The following is a 24,952-nucleotide window of genomic DNA, read 5'->3' on the forward strand; positions in this document are numbered from 1 at the left end:
TCTTTTTTTTTCCCCTCCTTCTTCTTGTTTTCCCATTTGTTCCATATTGCTAGGAACTTCAAGCAATCCCAACTTTTGTCATTTCTTTTATGAAATTTAAGGTAAGGGTAATATGCTCCAGAATAATTGCTTAAGTTGGACCTTTCATGCTTGTTATCTGTTTTTATCCTGCACTTATTTTACTTCAGATTCTGGGTGGGTTTATGTACATTGGTTTGCTAGCCTTACGTTAATCTTTCCAAAAAACCAAATAGGTGAACATAATGAGTCTAAGTCTACTTTCTTACATAAGCTGATCCTAACAGCCTAATGCTTAATCTTGCAAATAATTTCACGGAAATATTATAGAAAAGCAAGTCAACTTTCCTATAATAAATCTCAGACTATGCTTTTGGTTTTCTAAAGTATAGATATAACCATGAAAAAATAGATTATGGATCGATGTTTCTACTCATCTAAACTCATTTTAGATGGATATTTTTGTATGTCTTTAAGTTTATAGAGTAGATACTAGATTGTATATATGATTGTGTTAGTGATGTATGTGGACTGTGGGTTGGAAGGAGAGAGCATTCATGTGTAATTGCATGATATGCACTGCTTCTTTTCACATAAATTATTATGTTTTTAAAAATACATTTTTTTAATCATCTTGGACATTTAGATGCTTATAATTTTCTAGTACTAACTGAGAGAAGTTCAGAAATCTAACATGGAGTATTTGAAATGAACAATCAGATGTGAAACTGGAAGACTGCAGAAGTGAATATATTATGAAAAAAATAACAGGTGTCACTGCAATCAGACAACAGTGTTTATAGTTTGACCTGATTCAGTTAACTACCTTGGTTCCACACCCATTTTTTGTGTGTGTTTTTTTTTGTTTTTAATATATAAGCAATAGGTTATTTTCAGGTAAGTATGATCAAGGGTTTATCTCGTATTATGTATATCTAACTAGTGATATGTGTTAAAGCGAAGATTAATACTGATAGCAGAATTATTCCCACCTTCTCAGTCGATTCAAGTAAGTTTGGGCAGCTTTAATGGGACATTGTTGTACATTCTTAGCATTACACAGCCCCAGTGCATTGCTGCTTAAACTAGTGAAGATTTGAAGTGGTAAAAGCTCTGTCAATTTCTTTATCTTGGTATAAATTTAACTACAGTGGAAGCACACTTCAAAGTATTTCTGATGTAAAGCTTTTATCTTCCTGTGCTCTGATGAGCAAGTAATTCAGAAGATAATCCTGTCACCTCCAACATCTTTATGCCAGCAGAGTTCCTCAATATAAGAGGAATTTTCCTGAGCAGCAGCTGCAAAAATAACTTTCTGAGCTCTTCCAGTGATTTACTGTCTACTTTTACATATAGGCATTAATAGCTCATCCCAGAAGATGATGCTTGGCTCAGCATTCACCATGCATCTGTGATACTGTTGTCAGTGAACATTTTTCAGTAACATATATACAGATATACATCCAGTAACACATATATATATAAGCCAGAGGTTTCAAAAAGAATAGCATAATTAATTTAATTTGTGTATAAACATTTTTAAAGTGACTTGATTTTCTCAGCACATAGGCAATACAACAGTTCAGCATACCTGAAAAGCAGGTGACTTATTTTTTTTTAGATTTGAAAGTTCACATTTGAAAATTCTATCCTGGCTGTGCCTGAGAATTTGAAGGTTCACCTGGTTTATAATTACATATTAGAGAACACAACAAAGTACTCCTTTTCCAGTCCATAATTAAATTTTTCATGAAACACAGATGTGTATTTTTAGCTCTTCGAACACCAGAATATTCTGTATTTTATGTAATTCTCAAATTAACTCTGGCATATCCGTTAATAAAATAATGTTTTAACCCTGAGTCTGGGCTGAAAACTTTCTTTGTAAATTTAAATTGTACCCCCATACACAAACTCTTTTCTCACAAACACTTTTCTCTAATTACCCTCTTTGATGTTCTTTAGCAGTTAAGTGCTCCAGTTCTGTTCATCTCTGCAAATCAGTGAATATTCATAGAATGGTGTCAGGATAAATTAATACTTTAAAATGCTGTTTGGAAGTAGCATGCAGAATAAGTCACAGTAGCTTAGATAAACTGAAATAAATGTGATCAGAGATCAATGATCCTCATCCTGGGGAAAGCACAAATAGTTATAATTGTCCTAGGTAGCTTTGATGGTTTATGTTCTGATCTGTATGTTACTTCAGATGTACAGGCTTTAGAAAATAGTTTACATGTCTGTAACAATATCCTTTTGATACTTTTTTACTAAGAGTAAGAACCACTAGGCACTAATGAAAGTCTTGTTTTAAAATTAAAATCTTGTTTTAAGAATGATAGCTCATTCAACCTGATGTTGGTGACAGGTGCCTTGGTGTCTAAGAAAGTGAATCTTTTATGTCAGTTACCCAAACTGAGACTTTAAAATGTTTTTGTATCAACCAAGGACCATTGAACCAAGTTTGCAGGTGATAAGTGATGCACTGAACTGGAAACCTGTGAAAATATATGAATAAATAAATAAAATGCTTATCATGCATTGTTGCTCAGTGTCTTTAATGGCATTCAGTTAGGTAGTTACTGCAACACCTACAAATTCTGCAATTAAAAAAAAGTAAACAAAATATTGTCGAACTAAATAGTAAAAAAAAAAAAAAATCACAGAAAACTCAATGCCACCAGTTAACTTTATTTTTTCACTTAATGTCAGAGAAATGGTATGTGATTTAAGAGAGGCACGGCTGTTTGTGTTCTTTACCTTCAGGTACCATAGAGGTGTTCTTGATCCTAGTGATATTCTATTTCAAAAAGATTTGGTCAGACCAGGTTTTAGCCATTATTAAATTTTTAAGCTATGTTGACTGGAATCTTGCAAAATACCTATTTTGCTCACATTGCTGTATGAACAGTTGCAGCCACACAGATGCTCTTACAAAGATTTACCTTAAGGAGGTGCTCCTCAGCAGTAAGAATGTGAGCCATAGAAGAATAAAAGCCAGTGTTTTACAAAACTGAATTTATAGTGTGAACTAGAGGTAATATACGCAACATTGTGACACACTTATTCTCTTCCTGACTTCAAGAATATCTTAAAGTTTCAGTTAGTAGGATTGTTATAGGACTTTCAATCCGTTAAGATGCATAGTTTAGTATTGCCTTTATGTAGCTGACAGCTAAATACTAATAGAGATTTCAACAATCTCACTAAAGTTATAACTTCTAATGAATGGAGTGCATTTAATACCAAAATTCTTTTTTTGATAGCTGAATGAGTAAAGAATTCTCTCTTCTTATATTCTTCTCCTCATAGGGGAGTAGTCCTGGCTTTGCTGGTTTTCTCAAAGAATCTTGATGTTATTTTTCCACACACAGAGCCAACTATCAGACCAGAAGAGTAGGAATTTTATTCTCCTTCTCTATATTTAAATTGTTTGAGAATTTGGAAGTACTGGGAGTTTTGGCTTCTTGGGACACTATGTGCAGTCAAGGAAATCCCAGCATTACAAATAGCTGGAGCAAGGAAGTGTCACATGTGTCCTGTACTGTTTCTCAGGTACAAGCTTTTGGCGAGTGTCAGAAGACAGGAGCATGAGCTATAGTGAACTTTGTTCCAGTACAGCTGCTCTAATAACCTTGCTGCAACTACCCAGCTGAGAATTTACGTAGCGAGTTAACAGTTGTAATACCTGTGATATTTGCACAATCTGTTGTGCAAATTCTGTCCAATCAACCACTCCTGTTTTGAGTAGAGGATCAGTTAAGAGAATTGGTAGAAAAACATCAAAGGAGGTTTTCTTTCCTGTCTGAGGATGTTGTCCTTTCCTCAGCTGAAATGAAGCAATAGGTCAACATTTTTAAAATTAGTAAGAGAAGTTATATTTTACATATTTAAGGCAGCTTTCAAAGAAAGGAACCATAATTGGCTTCTTTCCCAAGTTAGGATCTTTTCTTATAAGAAAGTACTTTGTTTCTTAAGTACAGTCAGTGGCTATTCTTTTTTATCACATGGTCCAGTTTTTCTTCTCTTATGTAATGCTTGAAACTTAATTACTCATTTTAGGTGATTAATTCATTTGATGTGGTGTTTCATTTGTTCGCATTATGTAATAGATCTGTTTCTGACAAATTTTACAGTAATATGGTTTCTTTGGTTTCAAAGAGTAGCTTCTGATTAACAGCCAGCTCATATGGTTCATTGGTTGGAAATCCAAGACAGACATTTTGTATCCTACTTGATTAGCCTGCTTACACAGTGCACCAAAAAAGTTTCTGTTGTCTGCTAACCTTCTTATATAACATGCTTACAGACCTGAGATTTCCTGTTAGTATTTTTCTATTCACTGCCAGGTCACTGAATTCTGCAGAGAACTTTGCAGCCCTGCAAAGCAACAGTGCCATGACAGACTGAAGTGTTAAAGCAGAATTGTAAAACAGATATGCTGTTCTTCAAAGCCATAAAATGGCATGGAAGGAAAAGAAACTGAATACAGTTTTCTTTTCATTTTCCTTGTTAAAACATTCTCTATCAAAATATTTTGCCAACTTCTGAACTTGGAGCTTGATGTCAAGGATTGCCCTGAAGTCACTCAGAAAATAACTTGTTTTTTCAGCAATAACAGACCAGATAATAAAATGGTGGTAAAAGATGATAAAATCCTCTCCTGTCTCAGCTCAATTAACTTTTACTGAAAAATGACTCTGCAAATATGTGGAAGACTAAAATTAGCTGTTGCGGTATATTTAAAGGACTTTGTGTTAGTTTAACATCAGATGAGAACTGCAAGTAATATCTCTGACACTGCAATGTCCCAAATTGTCATGATTTCACCGCTGTAAGACTCATGTCTAGATGCTGAGTTCTCATCTTAACACTCAGGAAGTGCTTTTCAGTTAGACTGTATGAAGATAAGTCATGAGAGAATTGGGCCCAGATGTTCCATTGGCTGTCACTACAACTAGTGACCTTGACTTGCTAGAGAGATGTTAATTTCTGGGCTATATCTGACAACTTTACTAATAGGCTGCAATGTTTTTTGTGTGTGTGGTTGTACTAAATCATAGAAGGAAGACAGACTGATGCTGAGAGACCTAAAGGTGTGGGCAGAACAATTTGAAAGAGACTTAGCCCGAGCACAGGTGGCAGAAACAAGTTTACAGGAGAAATACCAGGTAAGCAGTAGGGAATATTTTATATGATAAGACAGTATTGTCATCATTATGTGTAATGTACTGCAGTATTTTATGCAATCTGTATATATGCAAGTCAATTTACTGTAGTTTAAAGAAATAAGGACACAAACTGTCTTGGCTTTTATTGGTGGAGGAATTATAATGTCAGCTCCAGCTTTGCTACGTAGGACAGTGCACAGATGGTTTGCCTAACACAGAGCTTTTTCTAGCAGTGTGAAGAAGGACTGTCCTAGTTAGAAGTGAGCATGTGTCTGTACAGTCCTTCCAGATCCTGCGTGATATAGCTCAGATGGGAGGTATGACTGAAGGCCGGTTGAGGTGACGGGTGGAGAGGACAGGGCTTAGAACTTCATTTTTACCCCTCTCTCAAAGGTTAATGTCTAAATCAGCAATATAAATTTTGACCTAAATTTTCTCCCGAAGCTCAGCTGTTCTCTAAAAGCAGCCACTGTCTGTCACAAGTAGCATTTAATCCATTTGCTAGTTATCTGATCAATTATTATTTCCTTTCACATAGGGTTCAGGCATCTGATAACTAAAGGGCCATAAAAAAGTCCTGCCTGTATTTCCCTGGAGGGTTCTACAGTCTATTAAAACCTTTAATAAAATGCATTTCAGTGTAAATATACAAGTTTACTGCTACTCCTCTTTGGGAAGGATTAGGATTTCTATCAGCACAAAATTGTCATAGGCTGTAGTACTCCATGAATGTTGAAGAATTTAATTCTTTGACTCTCTGCTACATTGATTTGATTTTCTCTTTGTGCAGTCTTTTAAGCATTTCAGAGTACAATATGAGGTAAAAAGGAAACAGATTGAACTTGTAACCCAGTCATTAAGGAAAGATGGTAAATTATCACTTGATCAAGCTATGGTGAAGCAAGCGTGGGACAGAGTTTCTTCCAGGGTAAGTTGAAAATTATTATGCTAATATATTTTTTATTAAATGAAGCATGAGAATTTAAAATCATTAAGACACCTGTTTGCTATTGATTTTATTAGGCATTAGGAACCTAAAAATGGACCAGGTTTCTAGCACTGTTAATTTATTTTGCATTTGTTTTGGGAACATTTACTGCATTATCATCTTTAATATTGCTCAAAGACAGAATATGAACTTTAAGAAAAAGACTATACTTTGAGGTTTCCCTTTATTTGAAAGTATGTTAACAGTGCTTAGCCAAGTTCAAAACATCATTGATAAAAAGCAAAGTATGCACAATGCCCCTTCAAAATGCAATGTTTTAATGTAAATTGCTAGTTATCTGGGAAATTTTAATATAACACTTTTTAATACAACTAAAAAAAATAATCTGTGTAATACTGAATACTTTATCAATAAATGAAGCTGTAATGCTATTTTTGACCTGGCTGCAATAATAATAAATTAATATTAGTATTTGTGATAGTAATTTTGTAATAATTGAATGAAAAATGCCAAGCGACTTATATTGTTTGTCCCAAATAAGAAGGTTTTAAATCATCATTACTCAGTTTATATTCATGGATTTTATTTATGTCATGTATTTAACAGAGGATCTGCTTAAAAATATTCTGGAGGTTTGACATAATTTTCATTATTTTTTCACTCCCGTAACTGGGATTGGCAATAAGACACAGTATTTTACTGCTGTATTCTTGACTCCACAGTCCTTTGAGACTCATTTGCACTTTACACATGGAAAATATGTTCAAAATGAGATAAAAAGATTTTATGCAAGAGCATGAAATAAATAACATTGGGTGGAAGAAGGTCTCACATCCCTTTCTGTGCCTATTAACTGATGAAATTCCAGATCTTTAGCTTGTCAGTTTTTGCAGTTTAAATGTGGTCAGTTTTGTAACTCAGTTGCCATTCTGGAAGGGAAATGTATGAACCAATGAATCCTTAGAGAGATTTTGTTGCCTGTGAGAATGCTATAATTTCAGAACTAATGTGAAGTTATATACCTAGGTTTATGTCTCAAACATACTCTATTATATGGGGTTTTGGTATTACAGTATAAAGTCTGATTTTTCTCAAGATACATGTTTGTATAATTAAGCAAGCAAGGAAGTTCAATCCTCTTACTTTTATTTCCTAGCTACTTGATTGGCACATACACCTTGATAAATCTCTTCCTGCACCTTTGGGTACCATAGGTGCTTGGCTCTATAGAGCAGAGGCTGCTCTGAGGGAAGAAGTAACTATTCACCAAGCTCATGAGGAAACAGCAAATACAATACACCGGAAGCTTGAACAACATAAGGTAGATCTACATGCATTCATTCTGTGCATTATATGTCATTGTTTCCAAAGCTGTAAATGATCCCTACTATACAAAGAAAGATTATTATTTATAGTTTCTATGGGGAGTGTCATCCTGATGGTAGCTAAAGCTGTCTTCTAGTGATGACTTGAACTGTGATACCTGTGTATCTTACAAGCAATATTAAAAATTGCTTTTGAATGTTCCTGCTTCTTCTATCTGAAAGATATCAGGTATCAATATTTTAAATGTTCCCCTATTCTGGGATTTCTGTTGAGTAAAAATTCCATACAGAGCTCACAAGCTGGGTACATTGGTCAACCAATATGAACTTATTAGGTGAAATAGGAAAGAGAGAGCAAACGTACTAAGTGTGCTGATAGTCAGTGCAGGTGATATGCACTGGGAAATAAAATCAAGTGAATTTTCATAGTGTTGTGATGACAAATAGCATAAGAATTCCCCTCTGCTGTGGTAAACAGGAAACTTTTCCAGATGAATTTAAATAACTTTACCATTATTCTTTGCTGAGTCCAAGTTCTCATTTAAAATCAAAACTGTGAGGTTTGTCTGAATTTATGTAATATATATGAGAAACATACAGACAGAAATTGTTGGTGAGATGATAAAAGAAACTGAATCAGTAAATATGATGGAGAAAGGAAAAAGATAGTGTAGAGAAAGGCTGCACTTGCAGCAGTAAGTCTGTATAGGTTTATATTGCTTTTTTTCCTCCATCGCTACTATTTTAAAACTTGATTGTAGTTTTGTTATTTTTTGTGTTTAAGATATGTGTGGCTTTTTTATTAAAAATAACGCCATATAATGAAAAGCTGAGAATTTTCATGGTGATCTTGGAACAGCTGTGACAGACAATGGTAGTTTATCTGGAAGATCAGTTGGGTCTTCTGATTACTCTTTATTAGAACAGTGGCAGCTCTTCTAACTTAAGTGGTGGCTAATAACATTTAACCAAAACAATATTAAAATCTATGAGGAAGATGCTGTTTTCTTTAAAGGTCTAGTCTCTTGTAATGCTAAATTTCATTAGCTTTCTTGTTAACATCAAATGTTTCAGGATTCCTAAGATTTGACATTTGTTTAAAAAAAAGCAAGTCAAACACTTTTTTGTTCTTATAACGTGAACACTATAGACCTCCTTTTGATACATTCATAAGAAACACAAAAGAGTTTGTCCTAAACTGTGTTTTCTTTGCATCAGAAATGCCATGGTGAGCGATTTCTACACCAACAAATAAACTTTGATTTAGGTTAGTCCGTGCCAGGGGAGTTTTCCCATGGGAGTGGGATGGAGAAAGCTTCAAGAGAAGCATGTGTAATTTATATCTGTTCCTGGAGTGTATTTTGTCACTCAGATTTGCATTGATGAATCTTAATGTGCTATTGTATAGTACCAGAAATGCATTAGTGTATTTTTTTCAGTCCTTGTTTCCTAGGAAGTTGTTGGGGTTTGTTTGTTATGGGTTTGTTCAGATAACATCATCATTTTCTCTATATCTTTGTCTCATCTGACAATGGGTTATTTTAGTGAACTTTACAGCTTATGGCCATTTTGAAGCTAATATAAATGTACCAGCTTATTTGGACAAACCTTCATGGAATCAGGCTAGCACTTTAAGTTTATTTTAGTTAATATTGCCACCAAGATCCAGAAATTAAGAACAACGTACTTGTTGATGGTCATTTTGCAGAGCAGGATTGCACCTCATGAGAACACTATATAAAAGTTTTCATAGGCTTCCAGTTGATGTCAGTTGAAACTACTGGGGTTTATTTTGACTTACCAATGAATGTTAGGGGCATCCCTTTTTGTCTGGCAAGGTCTCAAACGCAGCTAGCTGAGATACTTGTTCTAAGTCTTTCCTTTATGTGAGAGTATGTTAGTCACAGGATAGCTTCACTGAGGTTTTCACCATGGTAAAATCAGTGCATCACTTGCATCTGAGAAAGCCTAGTTTGTTTCTCTTCACAACAAGGTGTTGGCTGAAGTGGAAAACAATGAAAATATAGGCAGGTTGATGGGGATGGTGGGAACATTTGGTGAGATGAGCCAGTGAATTACCGTTAATTTCTGTTGTGCAAACACTGGGTGTTGACTGGGGAGGAATCCTTCCTCAGCACATAGGAATAAATAAACATCCATGATCAATACACAAGCCTGCATTTTGTTCCCTCAGGTGAGAAAGGGGGACCTTTGTAAGGTTTCCTTTGCTAATAGGCTTCTGAGCACTACGTGCCAGAAGCTGTCTCTATGCAGTAAAATACCCACTGTTCTGTGTCCTCTCAGCTGCCAGGGACTTGACGTGTTATTGTTACGTTATCTCTTCAAAGACTACTGTCAGTCATTCATTTTAATATGTAATCTCCAGGAAGCCTTTGAAGCAGTGTTGCTTAGTTACAGTTGAAATGTGCTCTGCTGTAAGGTTTTTGCCGGTACAATTCTTATCACAGGAATACAGGTCAGGTACCATATTTTGCATTCGTTCATGTAAAATAGAGAGAGCGATCCTGAAATCTTTTGATGGTGAGAGAGTGAAAAGTTCACTAAATACTAAATATGTACTTACATAAGGAGCTATGGATCTTCTGCCTATATATAGCAGAATAGAATAGTTACTGAAAATTTGAATCTATACATAATAAAGGTTAGTATCTGTTATAAAGACGTAAAGAGTAAATTTAGCAAGATTATGCTGTTGTGATGTTAAAGAGTATTTGCAGACTGCATTTCAGGGATTATTTAATACAGTTAAGAGTTCTTGTTTTGTTAAACCTTTGCAGTGTATTGTCTGTTTTAAAATCTTACATAATTGTTAGTCACAGCTTTAGCAGAGCATCTTATAAGGGGGTTCCCTGTGTAAATGTTCAAGTTGATGTAAATGCTTTTGTGATATGCTTAACCTTGCATGCAAATGTGAGAGCATGATCAAATAGTTAACTACATTGAGTCATCAGCGCAGGCTTAAAATTGTGCTTATTAGTTAGATAGCCTACTGTGAGCCTTGTCTCTCTCTCTCTCCCCCTCTCTCTCCCCCCCTCCTCCCCCCCCTCTCTCCCCCCCCCTCCTCCCTCCACTCTCTCAATCTCTCTCCCTTTCTTAAAATCAAATCAGGATCTGCTTAAAAACATAGATGGTCACAAAAAGGCATTCCATGAGATCCACGGGGCCAGGTCTGTTAACGGAGTGCCTGTTCCACCTGACCAATTAGAGGATATGGCAGAGAGGTAAGGCTTTCAATCTGAAATAAAACCCCTCTGTGAATGAAAGGGAACCTGTTTGCTTTTTAATCTGTTCATGTAGAAATCACTGTCTAGTTATGTTTCTCAGTGGCAAGCATGAAAAAATTGGAAGGAAAAACCTCCTAGAATATGCATAAAAATACCAAAAAGCATGATGCTTTAAAGATTGATAAGAATCAAAATAAGCTATGGGTTTGGGAAGGGAATACTTTTTTACATTGATTCTGTTATTACTTGTCCCTGAAAGAAATCTTATATAATAACAGCCAAGATGCATGTGGAAAAAGAAAAGAAAAATGACTTTGCAAAACTTAGTAACAGATGTAAACTGATGATTTCTATGAGTAAACAGAAATTTAATTAATTTGCTATTCAAGAGCAGTCATCAGAATTATCATCTTGCATAATTAAATGTTTGTAGACTCTGAATTAGGTGAAAGGTTAGAAAAATATCTGAAATGTAACTAAAGCTTTCAGTTTCTCCTGCAAAAATGAATATTGCTGTATTTTGCTACAGTGTGATTCATTTTATAGGTTTAATTTTGTTGTCTCTTCATCTGAGCTCCATCTGTTGAAGATGGAGTTTCTGGAACTGAAGTACCGTCTACTGTCACTCTTAGTCCTTGCAGAATCAAAGTTAAAATCATGGATTATCAAATATGGAAGGCGAGAGTCGGTGGAACTACTTCTTCAAAATTATATTGTAAGTTGGGGTTGTTGTCTTCTTTGTATAATTATTTTTGAAACAGTCATATTTAAGATTTCTAGAAATGAATAAAAGAACAGAAACAGAAATTAGCTTTGCCAGTCATCAACTTTATGACTGCATTCTTATGGAATATGTTTTCAGAGGTGAATCTGTCTTCCCCATGGAGGAACTTTAGTCAAAAGGCTAAAAATAAAAATTATTCTCTTTGCAGCATCTCTTCAAAACCAGAAATAACGTCCCAGCTGCTAACTGTCTGACCATCAACTTACCAAGCATATCTGGAGGTTCCAAATCCTAGATTTTTACATACCTTAGATAGCAGTTCTGAAGAACTTAATTTCATCTTCTTTTACAACTGCATAGGTGCACTTTATAGTGACTATACACAGATTAAGTGCAGAGATAGAGGATGGTTTTGGCATGCAGTACCCCACAGTAGTTTTTTTTTAAAGTCTTCCAAATGAAGAAAAAAAAAAAAAAGAAGCTATGCTGCCTCTGTGTACTTGCTCAACATACTATACTGATAGGGGAGTCATTTTATTCTTTTAAAGAATGGTTTTTCTTCTGCTCAGCATTAGCATATTAAACCCATTACTTTATTTCTGTTTGGGAAAGAGACTGATCCAGCTCTGCATCATCCATATATCATGTTAAGAAACAGAGGCTATTGACTTATAAATGCTTGTTGATATGTTCCCTTTCACTCTTATGCTGCTGTATCTTGTTAAATCCACACTTGCAGTGCCAAGTGGCTGGTATTAGAATGGTATCACTGCTGCACTTCTACATTAGGGTGTGAGGGATTCTTTCAAAAGCAGAGCTATGATAAATACTTTTTTTATCCCTTCTATCTAACCCATACAAGGAAAATTACACAGGAAAATTCAGTTTGGAAAGAATTCATACAGTTATAGAGCCATTCAGAGCCAGGACATTGTGTGGAGAAAGTTATTGATGCCTTTGGAAGAAAACTTCAAACTCGATAAAGTTCCTCTACAACGTGAGAATTGAAGACCTGTTCACACTTTTCCCTTTCTATGTTTAAACTTTAGCAGTTAGGGACACATAAAAATTCAGGAGTTAAGCCTTGTTTTAGAGAAGCTTTGCAAAATTCAGATGGCTATTTAAAGTAACATAGTTTGCTAGAGTGTTGTGCAATAGCTAGGAGTTATAGTCCATTTGTATGCTCTCTAAGACTGTCACAAAAACTACTACAAGGTGACAAGGCAAATAATGAGGAAGTGGATAGCTTGACTTTTGGATTATTATTTTATACGCTTTCTTATTTTTTGATTTAAAATAACATTAAGTGGTGAATTTGTATGTTATTTTGTAATTGCCTCAATTATTCTTGTGCTTCAGACCACTAATGCTTCGATGGTCATTAGGGGAAAGAAAATGCTTCCTTGCATCATTTATGAAACTGCATCACATCAAAATGAGGAAATTGGGACAAGAAGATAAATAGAGCCCAGTTTCATTCCTGATGGCCTTGACTTCTGGCTCCTTCCAGGTGTCCAGTGATGGAAAGAGACTTTATTTGCTTTGGCTTACCTAGGAGCAATTTTCTAGGACCGAGAGCCAAGTGTTACTCTTCCAGTAAATTAGGAGTCTTACGTAGGAAAGCTGTAGTCAGTACCGTATAGTCATTGACTATATTAGTAGGAGATAAAAATGTAAGTTTGTTTGTCTGCCAAAGCAGACTGAGCAATGTCAGCATTCTAGGAACATGCGTAGTTAGGATCTGGATAGAACATATGCCTGGAGAATATTTATGTACTGCACTGTAGCTTAAAAATGAAAGTGGTGTTTGTTAGTTTATCCTGTCTTCTTTCACCTCTCTGCCATATGCCAGAAGTAGAGGTCAGCACAAATTATACGCCATCAGTCTGAAGAATATACTGTACCAAAGCCTCAGCTGCAATGGAGATACTGGGTACAGTTATCCATGGATTTTAAACCACGGAACTGTGTTTAGGCATTGCTGTATTAGCACTATTTTAGCACTGTATACTATATGTATTTGGGAAAAGCTACTATTTTCTTTAAGGGATCTTGTCAGATGGGAGAAAGTACTAATCAGTAAAATGTCTATATTTAATTTTTTAAAATATTTCCAATTGCCTTTGAGATCAATATTATATAAGTCATTTGATAGAGTCTTTTACTTTCTCATATGAAGTCCTGCAGTTTTTGGTTCAGGGTAAAATGTCTGTGTGTATGGGTTTGGCAAAAGTGAAAGTCAGGTGTTTGTCACATAATTCATGGTAAAGCATGTGGTTCTTTATACATGCCAGATTTTTTTTTTTTAACAGTAGAGCAGAGAAAAATTCTGATTGTCCTTGACTTCTAGTTTCCTTGATTATAAAAACATTTCTAAATTACATACTAGATAACTGTGGTGATTTGACATAGCAATTGTAAAAGGTTTTAAAATAGAAGATTTTTAGATATATACTGGTGGGCAGATTAATTTTTAAAACTGTTTTTCATGTTACATAATGTGGGTTGATGAATACTCAAAATCGAATTCTCCTCTTCAAAGTACATTGAACTTTGACCTCATTTAAATCTTGGTTTTACCAAAATTGCACTAGTACACATAGAATTTTGTCTATTCTGACATTCCAAAGCTTGTGTAGACATATGCAATACATACTTGCCTTCATTTTGTAGATCTGTAACTGAAGAGGCATGGAAGGTAGTATAAGTTACAAAACCATTTGAAAACTCTAGATAAGTACATTAGGTAAGGCAATATAAAAGCTCTGTAAAAAAAGCAGGTTTTTCTCCCTTTTTTAACAGTGGTAATGCAAGATATAATATGCTTGCATAAAACAGAGATATAATTACATATCACACTTAAAGGAAGTAACATTTCTGAAAGACATATAAAAAAAAAATCAGTGTCATTTGCCATAAGGAATAAAGAGGCATAAATTATAAAGAGCCATAACTTTGTGACCAAAATATTTCCAGATAAATTATTCATCGTGCTATAACACATTACACAGCTAAAACATCACTCACAAAGAAAAAGCGCTGTGTCACACTTTGGAAAAACAGAATCTCTTTGTGCAGTGTTTCCTTCATCTTATTTTTACCAATTAGAAAGGAGGTAAAGGAAGACTGAAGTGTAAGTCAAATGTTTTTCATCTCTTAAAGTGAAACCTGCCTTTCTGCAAAGTCTTAATACAAGAGCAATTTTTAAAGTTTAACTGGATTTGATTTTTCTGGTGACCTATATGGATGAAATTTTCTCTTTTATTAAAATTATTCCAGTTAGAGTTCAGTGTAAAACAGTTCCCATCAAATAACTTTTAAATTAATTACTCAGTTTCTTCACATTCAAAGTATCATATGCTAGTGAGTTTCAGCAAGTCAGCAACTAGCAGAATAAGAACATATTAAATAATCTTTTCATATACAAAGTAAATAAACTGTATTTGTAAAGGCAGACTCTGCTGTACCATTAATTTGAAAAGGTGAAATTTAAATAATATTTTATAATGATGATAATTTAAATATTATTTTATAGTGACAAAAAAATGAATGGAGGAATAATGGAAGTTAAAAATTGTCATCACTGTCCTGATGTAATTTCAGGGAAATTATTCTTAAAATCTACTTTTATTTTGTCTGTTGTAATCTTTTTTTTTCTTTTCAGTCTGTTATTGAAAATAGTAAGTTCTTTGAGCAGTATGACGTTACTTACCAGATCTTGAAAAGAGCAGCTGAAATGTATGCCAAAGCAAATGGTTCAGGTAAATGTCTATGTTTCTTTCATCATGGGGACACCATTTTAATCTCCTTAGACATAAGTATGTTCTAAAAAGATCTCCTAATTTTTGTTTCTTCCATGCAGCAGAGCTGTACAGCAGCTGCAGTTCACCAGAGAGGCTACAGCCTCTGGTAGCAATTTCACGTATTCTCTAGCATGAAGCCATCTGGTACAGAGCAGCCTGCCATCCTGTTAAGGTTTCTTAAACTCCAGAAGAGGGTGGTCATGTTCAGACTTCCTAATAAGAGAAGTCCATGATCCATGCTAACTTCCGGATTGTTTCAGTGTTGTTGATTTGGGCCAAAAGTGTACCAGAGACCAAATTAGGAGTAGGGAAGATCATGTTCTGGTGCCTGGAAATGCTCCCTGGCTTGGCTTCATTTACTAGAAAAAGACAAATAGAGAGTTGGTCCCAGTACAGTTGTAGTAGCAAAAGTATCCTCTGATTTATTGAAGATTCTTCATTAACTGTGAAAACCTGTAAGAGGAACCAAAATGATAGCTGAAGTATGGATATACATGAGAAAAATGGGTAGCTGATTCAACAGCTGCCTCCTGTAATTCCTGAACACTGCTGAGTTCAGTGAGAGCGCATGAGGTCAGTATTTGACCTAGATAGTTACAGACATGAGATCACTTTAATCTCTGCTGAGGAGATAACACAATAAAGTCTGTGGAGGATTGCCACAGCTGCTGAAATGGTTAGCAGATGTGGAGAGAAAATGGATATCTCTTTTTTTTGTGAAATTTAAGTTGGTGATGGTGATGCTCAAATTTTACAAAAGTAAACAATTTTTACAAGGTATTGTTACAAAGAATAAAATAAATAGATTTATTCAATGCTATTAAAAAAATCCAATAACAAATTCTTTTCTAAGGGGCAGCTACTCACTTACATGAATTCAGAAACAGCAGTGCAAATTAGAGCACACCTTAGCTAAAAAATGTTTTTTAAATTATCTGTATTCTGCATGGTTTATGTAGTCTCAGGATTTGCTCAGGTCCTTGCTCTTCTCTCTGTTTTTTTTTCTTCTGGAAAGAGGACACACTTGTTCCTTTATTGTCATGAGGAAAATACTAAAAATTAAATGGCAAAATTTAGCAGCAGTTTGGCTTTAAAGTCAGTAGAAGGAAGATCAGAATTTCATTCAGTACTTTTCAATACAGACATAAGATGTGTTTCTACATTACACATCTCTATTATTTTCTGCCTTTTTAAGGAAACTTTTGCTCTTGATTTCTTTTATTACAGATTAGAAATGAATACCACACTGAATATGCGGTGTGACTGTTTTAACATAGCACTCGTTTTATGTACTTTCCTTCATCTTTAATTTACAGGTTTAATTTCTCAGTCATAATTTTGCACTAAAATTGGCCTGTGAACTGAGCATATGTATATAAAAGCCTACTGAAATAGAAGTTGCAGTAAAATATAATTCCCTGATGAGAATGGATAAGCATAATATAAAATTAAGCTTAACAGAAATAATAATGAGCCAAAATAATAAATGTCTGTCCTGTATCTCAGTGGAAGAAGTTGAGAATGTGATGAAATTCATGAGTGAAACAACAGCACAGTGGAGAAACCTCTCAGTAGAGGTGAGAAGTGTAAGAAGCATGTTGGAAGAAGTAATTGCTAATTGGGACAGATATAGCAGCACTGTGGCAGGTCTACAAGCTTGGCTGGAAGATGCTGAAAAAATGCTGAATGAGCCTGAACATTCTAAAAAGGTATGCACTAATAGCATATGTATCTGGTTATTTTGTAAATTATGAAATGTGGGATATGTTTTTTTCATTTGCTTAGATTGTTTTACAGAATGTCATACAAGAGGGAGAGATTTTTTCAGTTTCTGGCATACTGTCTACATTTGTCATAGGTGTTTCAATGTTTACACATATAGTGTGTACAGACATATGCATATATACACGCAATGAAGGAAGGCATCATCTGTGGTAACATGGTTAGAGGCATCTTTGATATGAATATAGATAGGGCAGCAATATTTCTCAGAGATAGGAATGTTACATGATTCATCAAAGGCATATACAGCTCAACACCAAAGTACATAGTCATGTGCTGCATATGAACACTTAAAGAAAATTATTCTTTCCACTGATTTTTCTACCATATAGATGACAGATTTCAATATTAGTAGCCTTCACAAGACAGCATTATTAATATGTGTTGTTATGTTTGATGGGTAATTACTCCATTTCTCTGGTGTTTTAGAAATCTTTTAGACAGTTCCTTTTGGGGACCTGCAGTCATAAAGATAGTTTTGCTGTCTGGTTTTTTTCTGTTCTAATATTAGAGTACTGAAGCACTAAGATTTATGTTTGTGAAACTTCAGTAATGACCGAGATTGACTTGAATAATACTGCATTTAATGGTATGATGTTTTCACCTAATCCCAATGTAGCAGCCTAACAGCTCTTAACACCAAAGTATGGTTTTCATAGGTTGTAAGATGCCAAACTGACATCAGGTCAGGAATGAGCATTTCATGTTACATGAAAGAACAGTATAATTTTTGGTAGAAGTTTGTTAATTTAAATTGATGTAAAAGAATGGAATACACTTTTTAAATAAAAGTAAACCTGTGAAAAGGATTCAATAGTCTGGTATAATATAAATACCAACAGTTATTATTACTGAGCAGGAAGGATGAGCTCAGCTGATCAGGTTGATCTTAGCTCCTTGTGTATGTTTTATGTAAGTAACTTGGCAGTGTTTAAAATGAAATATTATTATGTCCATATTTATGAATAAAATCAAAATATTTACTTCTCTGATCAGTTTTATAACTTGACCTTTAACAATTTTCAAAGCAGAAATCTGAACATATCAATACAGTATATACTTGCTTCTGATTTCTAACCTAAATCCAATAAGTATTGCCTACCATTCTGATACATGAGAAGTTTCAAAAAGCCTTGCTCAAAACTTTAGACATGAAAGCATTATTCCTCCCAAAATGCTAATTTCTTCTTAAAATTACATTGGCTCAAAACTGTTAAAGATTACTGGGAGGTAACATAATCCTCCTGTAGACTGAGATACATATTTTAAAAGTTACTTCTACTATTAATGTTGAATCTAGCACTCCACAGCAATAATGTTCACTTAGATATTTCCAAGGATAGTTCTGATTTTTCAGTTTTAATATTTGGTTATTAAAACCAAAAGCAATACTTATACGGGTTTGTACAATTAATAGTGACACAGCCATCAGCAACAAGAGTCTGGAATCCCAGGTGAAAGATGGTAACTATTGCTTGGAATGTGGCATAAAACTTTTTTAAACATTTCCAAATATTTGTTCTGTAAAACCACAAACATATCAGTAGTATGATGATAAAGATTTCATCAATGCTCATTTGCAAACCTTACCTGCATTACTAAAACCCACCGTATTCTATCCTAGGCAAAGACCATTGTAGTCCCTCACCATGCTGTCAGGCTTTCTTCTTCTTTCTATTACCTCTGTATGATTTCAAGAGCAGCAAGTACCACTGTTCTTTTTACAAAGGAAAGTGGCTTGTTGGCTTTCTCATTGGCTTCTGTTTTCAGAAACCTTGTTGTGAACCTGCAGCACAGAAGATCTTGCAAACAAGATCAGTATGCACTTGGATTTTTCTACTGCAAAGTAGAAATTTAACAGTAAATGTATTAAAGGACGAACCGCTCCTTCTACAACCCTTTGTTTACTGCAGTACCTCTTAAGCACTTCCCTTCATAACCCTGTTGTAACTACTTTCCCACACCTTTCTCCAACAGCTGTATCCAAAAGGTATCAGAGGGCTTCTAGATCTCATGGGGGGGGACTTCCTTAAAAGGAGCTGCATTATTTTAATTGAGAATGAGGTGTGCTTCACAGTACCTTCCGAATTTGTCCAAATTTTACACAAGCTTTAGGCTGGCTTCTGAAATGGAGAGACTTCACAGCAGGGTCTGAGGAAGGTAATGGTTTGTGGGAATAAATGTGCGGGAGCAAGATTGCAAGTAGTTTACTCCATGTGCTTTTTCCTTCTTGTCCTCTAGTAAGCCTGACCATTGGAGAACTGACCAGTGCCAGATTTGGTAGAATTAATTTCTTTTGGATGTGCTCACAGAGGATAGCCTTTGCACACAGCAAGTGTTGTAATCCACTGCAAGTAGAAGAAGATTCAAACTGCACATACAATTTACTGAGATGATTATGTTTATACACTGATACATCAGTATGGAGCACCTGTACTCTGCTGATCTCATCTTTAGGAATTTAAAACACTGCATGTTGTTCAATTCTCTTTTCAACAAATTTGAGCAGTATATACCCATTTGATGTTTTCTTTCTGGTTTTATCAGAACTGTTTATACATGTGGATGAGTTCTGACAAATATAAACTATGAAGTTTCAGAACTGTAGCTCTGAAACTTGGGATGACTGACAGTACAGTCGGACAGGACTTTTTCACATCTACCCCTGAGCAAAGGATTGCATGGGACTGTCACTGTCAGATCAACAGTCTTGGAATTATAGGCTAGATTGATAGTCATAAATAAAATGTGTCATTGCCCCTTCCTTAGTCCTAAGGTCCAAGTGGCATGGTCCAGATTGCATCCTTGTGGCTACTTTTTCTCCCCTGAAAGGCGGCCTCATCCTTCAGTCTATCAGGAACAGCCCTTGCCATATGCCATCCATTGAATTGTGTACTGTTTGGGAGAAGAGTAGCAGGGACAAGCCAAAACCATGTCAGAGAAGATGTGGACAATCATGGGACGGTGATTGAGTCCTGTTTTGTTTACCAATATAGCTGTAGTCATAGTGCCTGGAGATACCTGCCTTGGGAACAACTGACCATCCTCTTTGAAGAGCAAAAAGGAAGGGATGGAGCTGGTCTTTGTCTTCTCTGCCAATTTATGCATGTGTACCTGCCTACAAGATGCACAGAAGCATTTGGCATTATGGCTGGGCTATTTAGGCTGTCTGACTGGAACAGGGGAAGAGAATCAGTGGCAACTATCCCTTTCCCCTCCCCACGCACCTGCTTTGAGATAGGAGGAAGCAGTGATAAAGAATCAGTCGTCTTAGGTCTTCTGGGATGCCAGACCCTGGAAATCTGCATATTGTTCACAGAAGGGGACAAATCTCTCTACAGTCTGTATATGGCCCAGGTTACTACCAGCCCATACTGTTTCAAAACAAAAGAGAAATTAGATGAGCCCTAGCAGCATTTTCAGTTGCAGAGCTTTCTCTTAAGGAGGAGTTCCATTAGTTTAACTGAAGCTACTCACTGGAGTAAAATGAGCTGTAAGTAAACTGGTGGTAATTTTTAATTCCATAGGTTATGTTCACAGACTTTAAGATTCTATTATGGTGTATCCAATATGAAGAACTTCAGAGGATAACTATTCAAAGAGTTTTATAAAGCCATTAGCTGGCAATTAAATTTTAGCTTCATTATTTAAGGTAAAGACTACTTGAAAATGTTTCAGAAAGGTTTTCTCATTTTCTTCTTCAGGATTTCTTCCGGCACTTACCTCATTGGATCCAACAGCACACAGCCATGAATGATGCTGGTAATTTTCTGATTGAGACATGTGATGAGACCATTTCCAGAGACCTTAAACAGCAGCTTCTGTTACTAAATGGAAGATGGAGAGAATTGTTTATGCAAGTTAAGCAGGTATGTGTTGTTGCTGTTGTTACATTTAACTATTTAGTTTGTCATTTCCATGCAAGCAAGACAGATTTGCTCTGCTAGCAGGACTATAGGACAACCTAGCGAAATGCCTAACTATTCATCATTATTTAAATTAGAAATGAATCCTTGACAGCAGTTTATTTTACTGGGACTTTTCCTTTGTTTATCTTTTGGTTATACAACTTTTTATTTTTACTTTTGGACACTTCCAGCTAGTGTAAGCTGTAGTTTTCCTTTATGGTCTTCTGTCTTGATACAGTGAATATTATTTATGCATATTCTCTACTTTTCTTTGAAGAAAATGATTGGGTTTAAGTAGCTATTGTTCTTGTAAGCTCTGTAAAACTAAAAAGTGAAAATGGTGAAAGTGAATATTTTTATTACCCTTTAATGAAAGTTGCATTCAATTATTGTACTGCAACTATAAGCAGGTACAATGCAAGTTAATTAACTAAATGTTTTGCACAAATTAGTTAGACATTACTTCTATCTTGTGAGCAAGGTCGCAGTGACAGTGAATGAAAAAAACTACTCTATCTCATGGAAGAGAGTCAACTGATTGGAAAAGAAGTATTGTTTCTATAGTTGCGCTTCAAAAAGCAAAGGGAAGATGTGAGATAAAATTACACAGAAGTATTTCACAGTTCATAAACACGTTAGAAAATATCTTTGATATAGTCAATATACTTCTAATGATATTCTCTCCTTCCAGTGATTTTAAATAGCAGTTGCCTGTTTGAAGATGCTGAATCTGTTTTCTTTACTGGCATGATTATTTCTGTTGCAGTCAAGTTAAATGGAAAAGCAAATAATGATTGCCCCCTTTTTATTGTAACTTTTCCAAACTGTTGACTAGAAAGTTCTCAAGCTTTATTTGCTGATGATATTTAGGGTGATTTACTGTGGATACAGGAAAGCCCAGGTTGTAAATGTCTTTCCCCCTCCTTATGCAGCTTCTTTCATGTGCTGGCTATACTGTTTTTAATGCTGGCTTTTGACAATTTCAGTCATAAAACTCTTTCCACTTTCTAAGACATGTGTTTCCCCTTCTTCCAGCCAGCAGTTCTTTTACTGAAATTTCCCTTATCCTTCAGCTTTTCTAGGCTTTTCGTGTTCTAATCTCTTTGCTAAATTTTCAAAATTTGTACTGTAGTCAGTGAGAAATTAATTGAGATGTTGATTCTAGGTTAGAAACAGATGAGAGTTTGGTGTTCTCCAAATGATCCAAAACTTGAAAAAGTCTGACCTGTTGTATGAATGTTGTTCTTTTTAATGTCAGCACTATTGAAACAAATGCAGATGATTAGTGTCTAATTTAGAATATTGGTTTCCTTTTTTTATTTTGTTCAATACAATTTTTCCAGCAAACAATTGTACTGAAAAAAATGCTAATCTCTTAAGTCATTACTTAATTGCCAGATACCTCATTTGGGGTGGTTATTTTTTTGTTTGTTTCTTTTTACTTTACATTTTCTTAGTATGCTCGAGCAGATGAACTGGACAAAATGAAGGAGGAATACTTGGATGGTGTTGCCCATTTGACAGCTTTTATTGATGGAAGCAATAGGAAAATTTCAGTCCCTGTAGAAATGTCCTTCCTTGATGTCAAAATGTTTGTACAAGATTTAGAAGTAAGTGTCTTCCTTCCATTCCTTTCTTTCACCTTTATAAGAGAGAAACTTCTAACTAATTCTGAGAGCATAAAATTATATTAGTACACATTTCCATTATAACTTTTCTTTTTTTTTTTAACAAGTGGTGCTTTTTTGTATCATTTCTGCTATAGCTAATATAAATCACTGTATTCTATGAGTGACGTTTCCAGACTGGTTTCCAAACCACTGTCCCACTGGATATTTATTTCTGTGTAGTTTAAAATCATTTCAGGTGAGCCGACTGATACCCCTTGGCACAGTTTTCATGCATTTGAAATATGATCCGGTATTCACTAAAATCGGTGGTAAAAACAACTGAGAATTGGAGTATATATCTTTTATCCCTTGAGAACAGACTTGTATCTCCCATGAATGTATGAATGCTGTTGTTGAAATATTTTTTGAAATATTTGTTTCAGAATATTAAGCAGAAATTGCCTGCAATGGAAGCTCAGTACAAAATAGTTACAAGAACAGCGCAACTTGTTACAAAAGAAGTTTCCCAAGAGGAAGTGAATGAAATGCTTGCAACTTTGACAAGGATCAAAGAGCAGCTGAACAAGGTTGCAGAATACTTTTTCTACTACACATTGTTGACTGTTGAACTAATAAGTAGTAAGCTCCCCAACATAAATGCTCGGATATGTACGTTTGAGCAAATGTATAGTTATAATAACAATAGGTTGAATTCAGGGTGGAGAAAATGTTACTTCCTTTAGACTTCAAGACTACCATCCTTAAATTGAATATTCTTTTCTTTAAGAAGTAGCACAGGATCAGGATTGATCTATCTTAAAAGTGGCAGATAGCAACTATATAAACCCACATGCAGAGGAAACTGCTATTTATTGAATCTGACAACTTTTTAAATAATTATTTTTCTTTAAATGGCCAAAGGTTAAGGAGTATTCCTGTGCCCTGCTGTATGAATGCCAGCATCTGCTGTCTCCACTGGAAGAACTGGAGAAACAAATCACACATTTTTATGAATCTCTTGAAAAAGTCAATGAAATAATTTCTATCCTGGATCCTGAAGCACAACCTACAACTGTTCTTAAACAAAAAGCCCAAGTAAGTTTCAAAAACATCTTACAAAGATTTGCTGACTCTGAGTATTTACAATTAGCTTTCTAGAATTTGGATGGCACTCAGTAAGCTGAGTAAATGTTTATTCATATTCAGGCAACAAACACAGCCTATCCTAAAGTCAGCTAGGCATAAACATACAAAGATTGAAACTTGTGTTCCCTCCCAGTGCCTGTGGTTTCAATCCAAGAAATATGAAACTTTTTTTTTTAATCTAGTGGAAGTTGGACTGAAGTATCAGAAATACATCGGATTTTTTATTAAGCAGATGAAATAACATGATCAGGAACTACCCTAGGTTTTCTTGGACAATTATGGAAGTTTCTTAGAAACCTGGAAGTTGTTTCTTTGAAGTGCATTGTAGTAGAACATTAACTTTTCTACCTGACCAATAAACATTTCATTCTGGAGGAATTCAGAACTAGTCAGAAAGTCACTTGGAAAGGTAAATGAAAACATGAGGATCTTGCATAGGAATTGGCATTTATCCTTGTGTATGTGTGTTATATAGCCTAGAAATTGTCCCTCAAAGTTGATGTACACATTTCGTTAGAGTCGGATTTGACAGGTAATATAATTAAATGGATTTTTTTTTATGTGAAGCTGAAGTCTCTCAAAGCCATTTAGAGTCCCTTTCAAAAAAATAATAATATTGGAGCAAAGAGATTTAATTTTGTGCATGTGCATGTGTTTATATGTATAAAAAAAAATTAGTTTAAGCCTATAATGACTGGCTCAATAATTCAGGAAGAAGGGTCTTCTCTTCCAGTGACTTCAAGCTTTGATTGTATTTGGGTAAAGAATTATCTGGTGAGCTTGAATCAAATGAATCTATTTTTCTTCCCAAGTAAATCCACTTCTGTTTATGAACACCAGTTCCGTCATGTGTCCAACCTGCATGTTAAGGAGCAGCTCATAAGACTGCTCCTTTCCTCTGCTTCTGAAGGTTAACCTGCACCAGAATGTCACAATAAAAAGACATGTTTCTTCTGCAGTTATTTGCCAACCAAGGAACCAAAATCTGCTCAGTTTAATGGAGGATGCTGGTTTCTGCTGATCAGAGACTAAACAGAGATTTGTCCTGAGGAATACAGCGTTCCTTCAATAGCAGAACAGTTTCTTCACCACAGGATTTTTTAAACCTTTTTTTCAGCCTGTGCAACTTCATGCATGTTTTTTCTTCTCTCTTTCTTCCTTCTTTTTTTTTTTTTAAGTATAATTCTCGTCACTTAATGCCATTTGTAATGAAAGCTGAATTCCAATACGAAAGGTTAATTTGTTGAAAAGCAAGCAAGGTTAACATCTCA

The 24,952-nt window shown here is 35.1% G+C and overlaps 1 protein-coding gene across 1 annotated transcript in view; it reads left to right on the forward strand.

Moving 5' to 3' along the window:
* Positions 1-24,952, forward strand: part of SYNE1 (spectrin repeat containing, nuclear envelope 1) — a 250,787-nt gene that overhangs the window by 14,862 nt on the left and 210,973 nt on the right. The window contains exons 7-18 of the mRNA XM_010581892.1: positions 54-101; positions 5,082-5,189; positions 5,980-6,117; positions 7,295-7,459; positions 10,593-10,705; positions 11,255-11,423; positions 15,097-15,193; positions 16,742-16,944; positions 20,722-20,886; positions 22,383-22,535; positions 22,979-23,122; positions 23,457-23,630. Coding sequence (XP_010580194.1) covers positions 54-101; positions 5,082-5,189; positions 5,980-6,117; positions 7,295-7,459; positions 10,593-10,705; positions 11,255-11,423; positions 15,097-15,193; positions 16,742-16,944; positions 20,722-20,886; positions 22,383-22,535; positions 22,979-23,122; positions 23,457-23,630 — 1,677 coding nt within the window. The remainder of the gene's footprint in view (positions 1-53; positions 102-5,081; positions 5,190-5,979; positions 6,118-7,294; positions 7,460-10,592; positions 10,706-11,254; positions 11,424-15,096; positions 15,194-16,741; positions 16,945-20,721; positions 20,887-22,382; positions 22,536-22,978; positions 23,123-23,456; positions 23,631-24,952) is intronic.

Source organism: Haliaeetus leucocephalus, unplaced genomic scaffold (genome assembly GCF_000737465.1).
Source record: "Haliaeetus leucocephalus isolate CR32 unplaced genomic scaffold, Haliaeetus_leucocephalus-4.0 Scaffold819, whole genome shotgun sequence".
NCBI classification, from domain to species: domain Eukaryota; kingdom Metazoa; phylum Chordata; class Aves; order Accipitriformes; family Accipitridae; genus Haliaeetus; species Haliaeetus leucocephalus.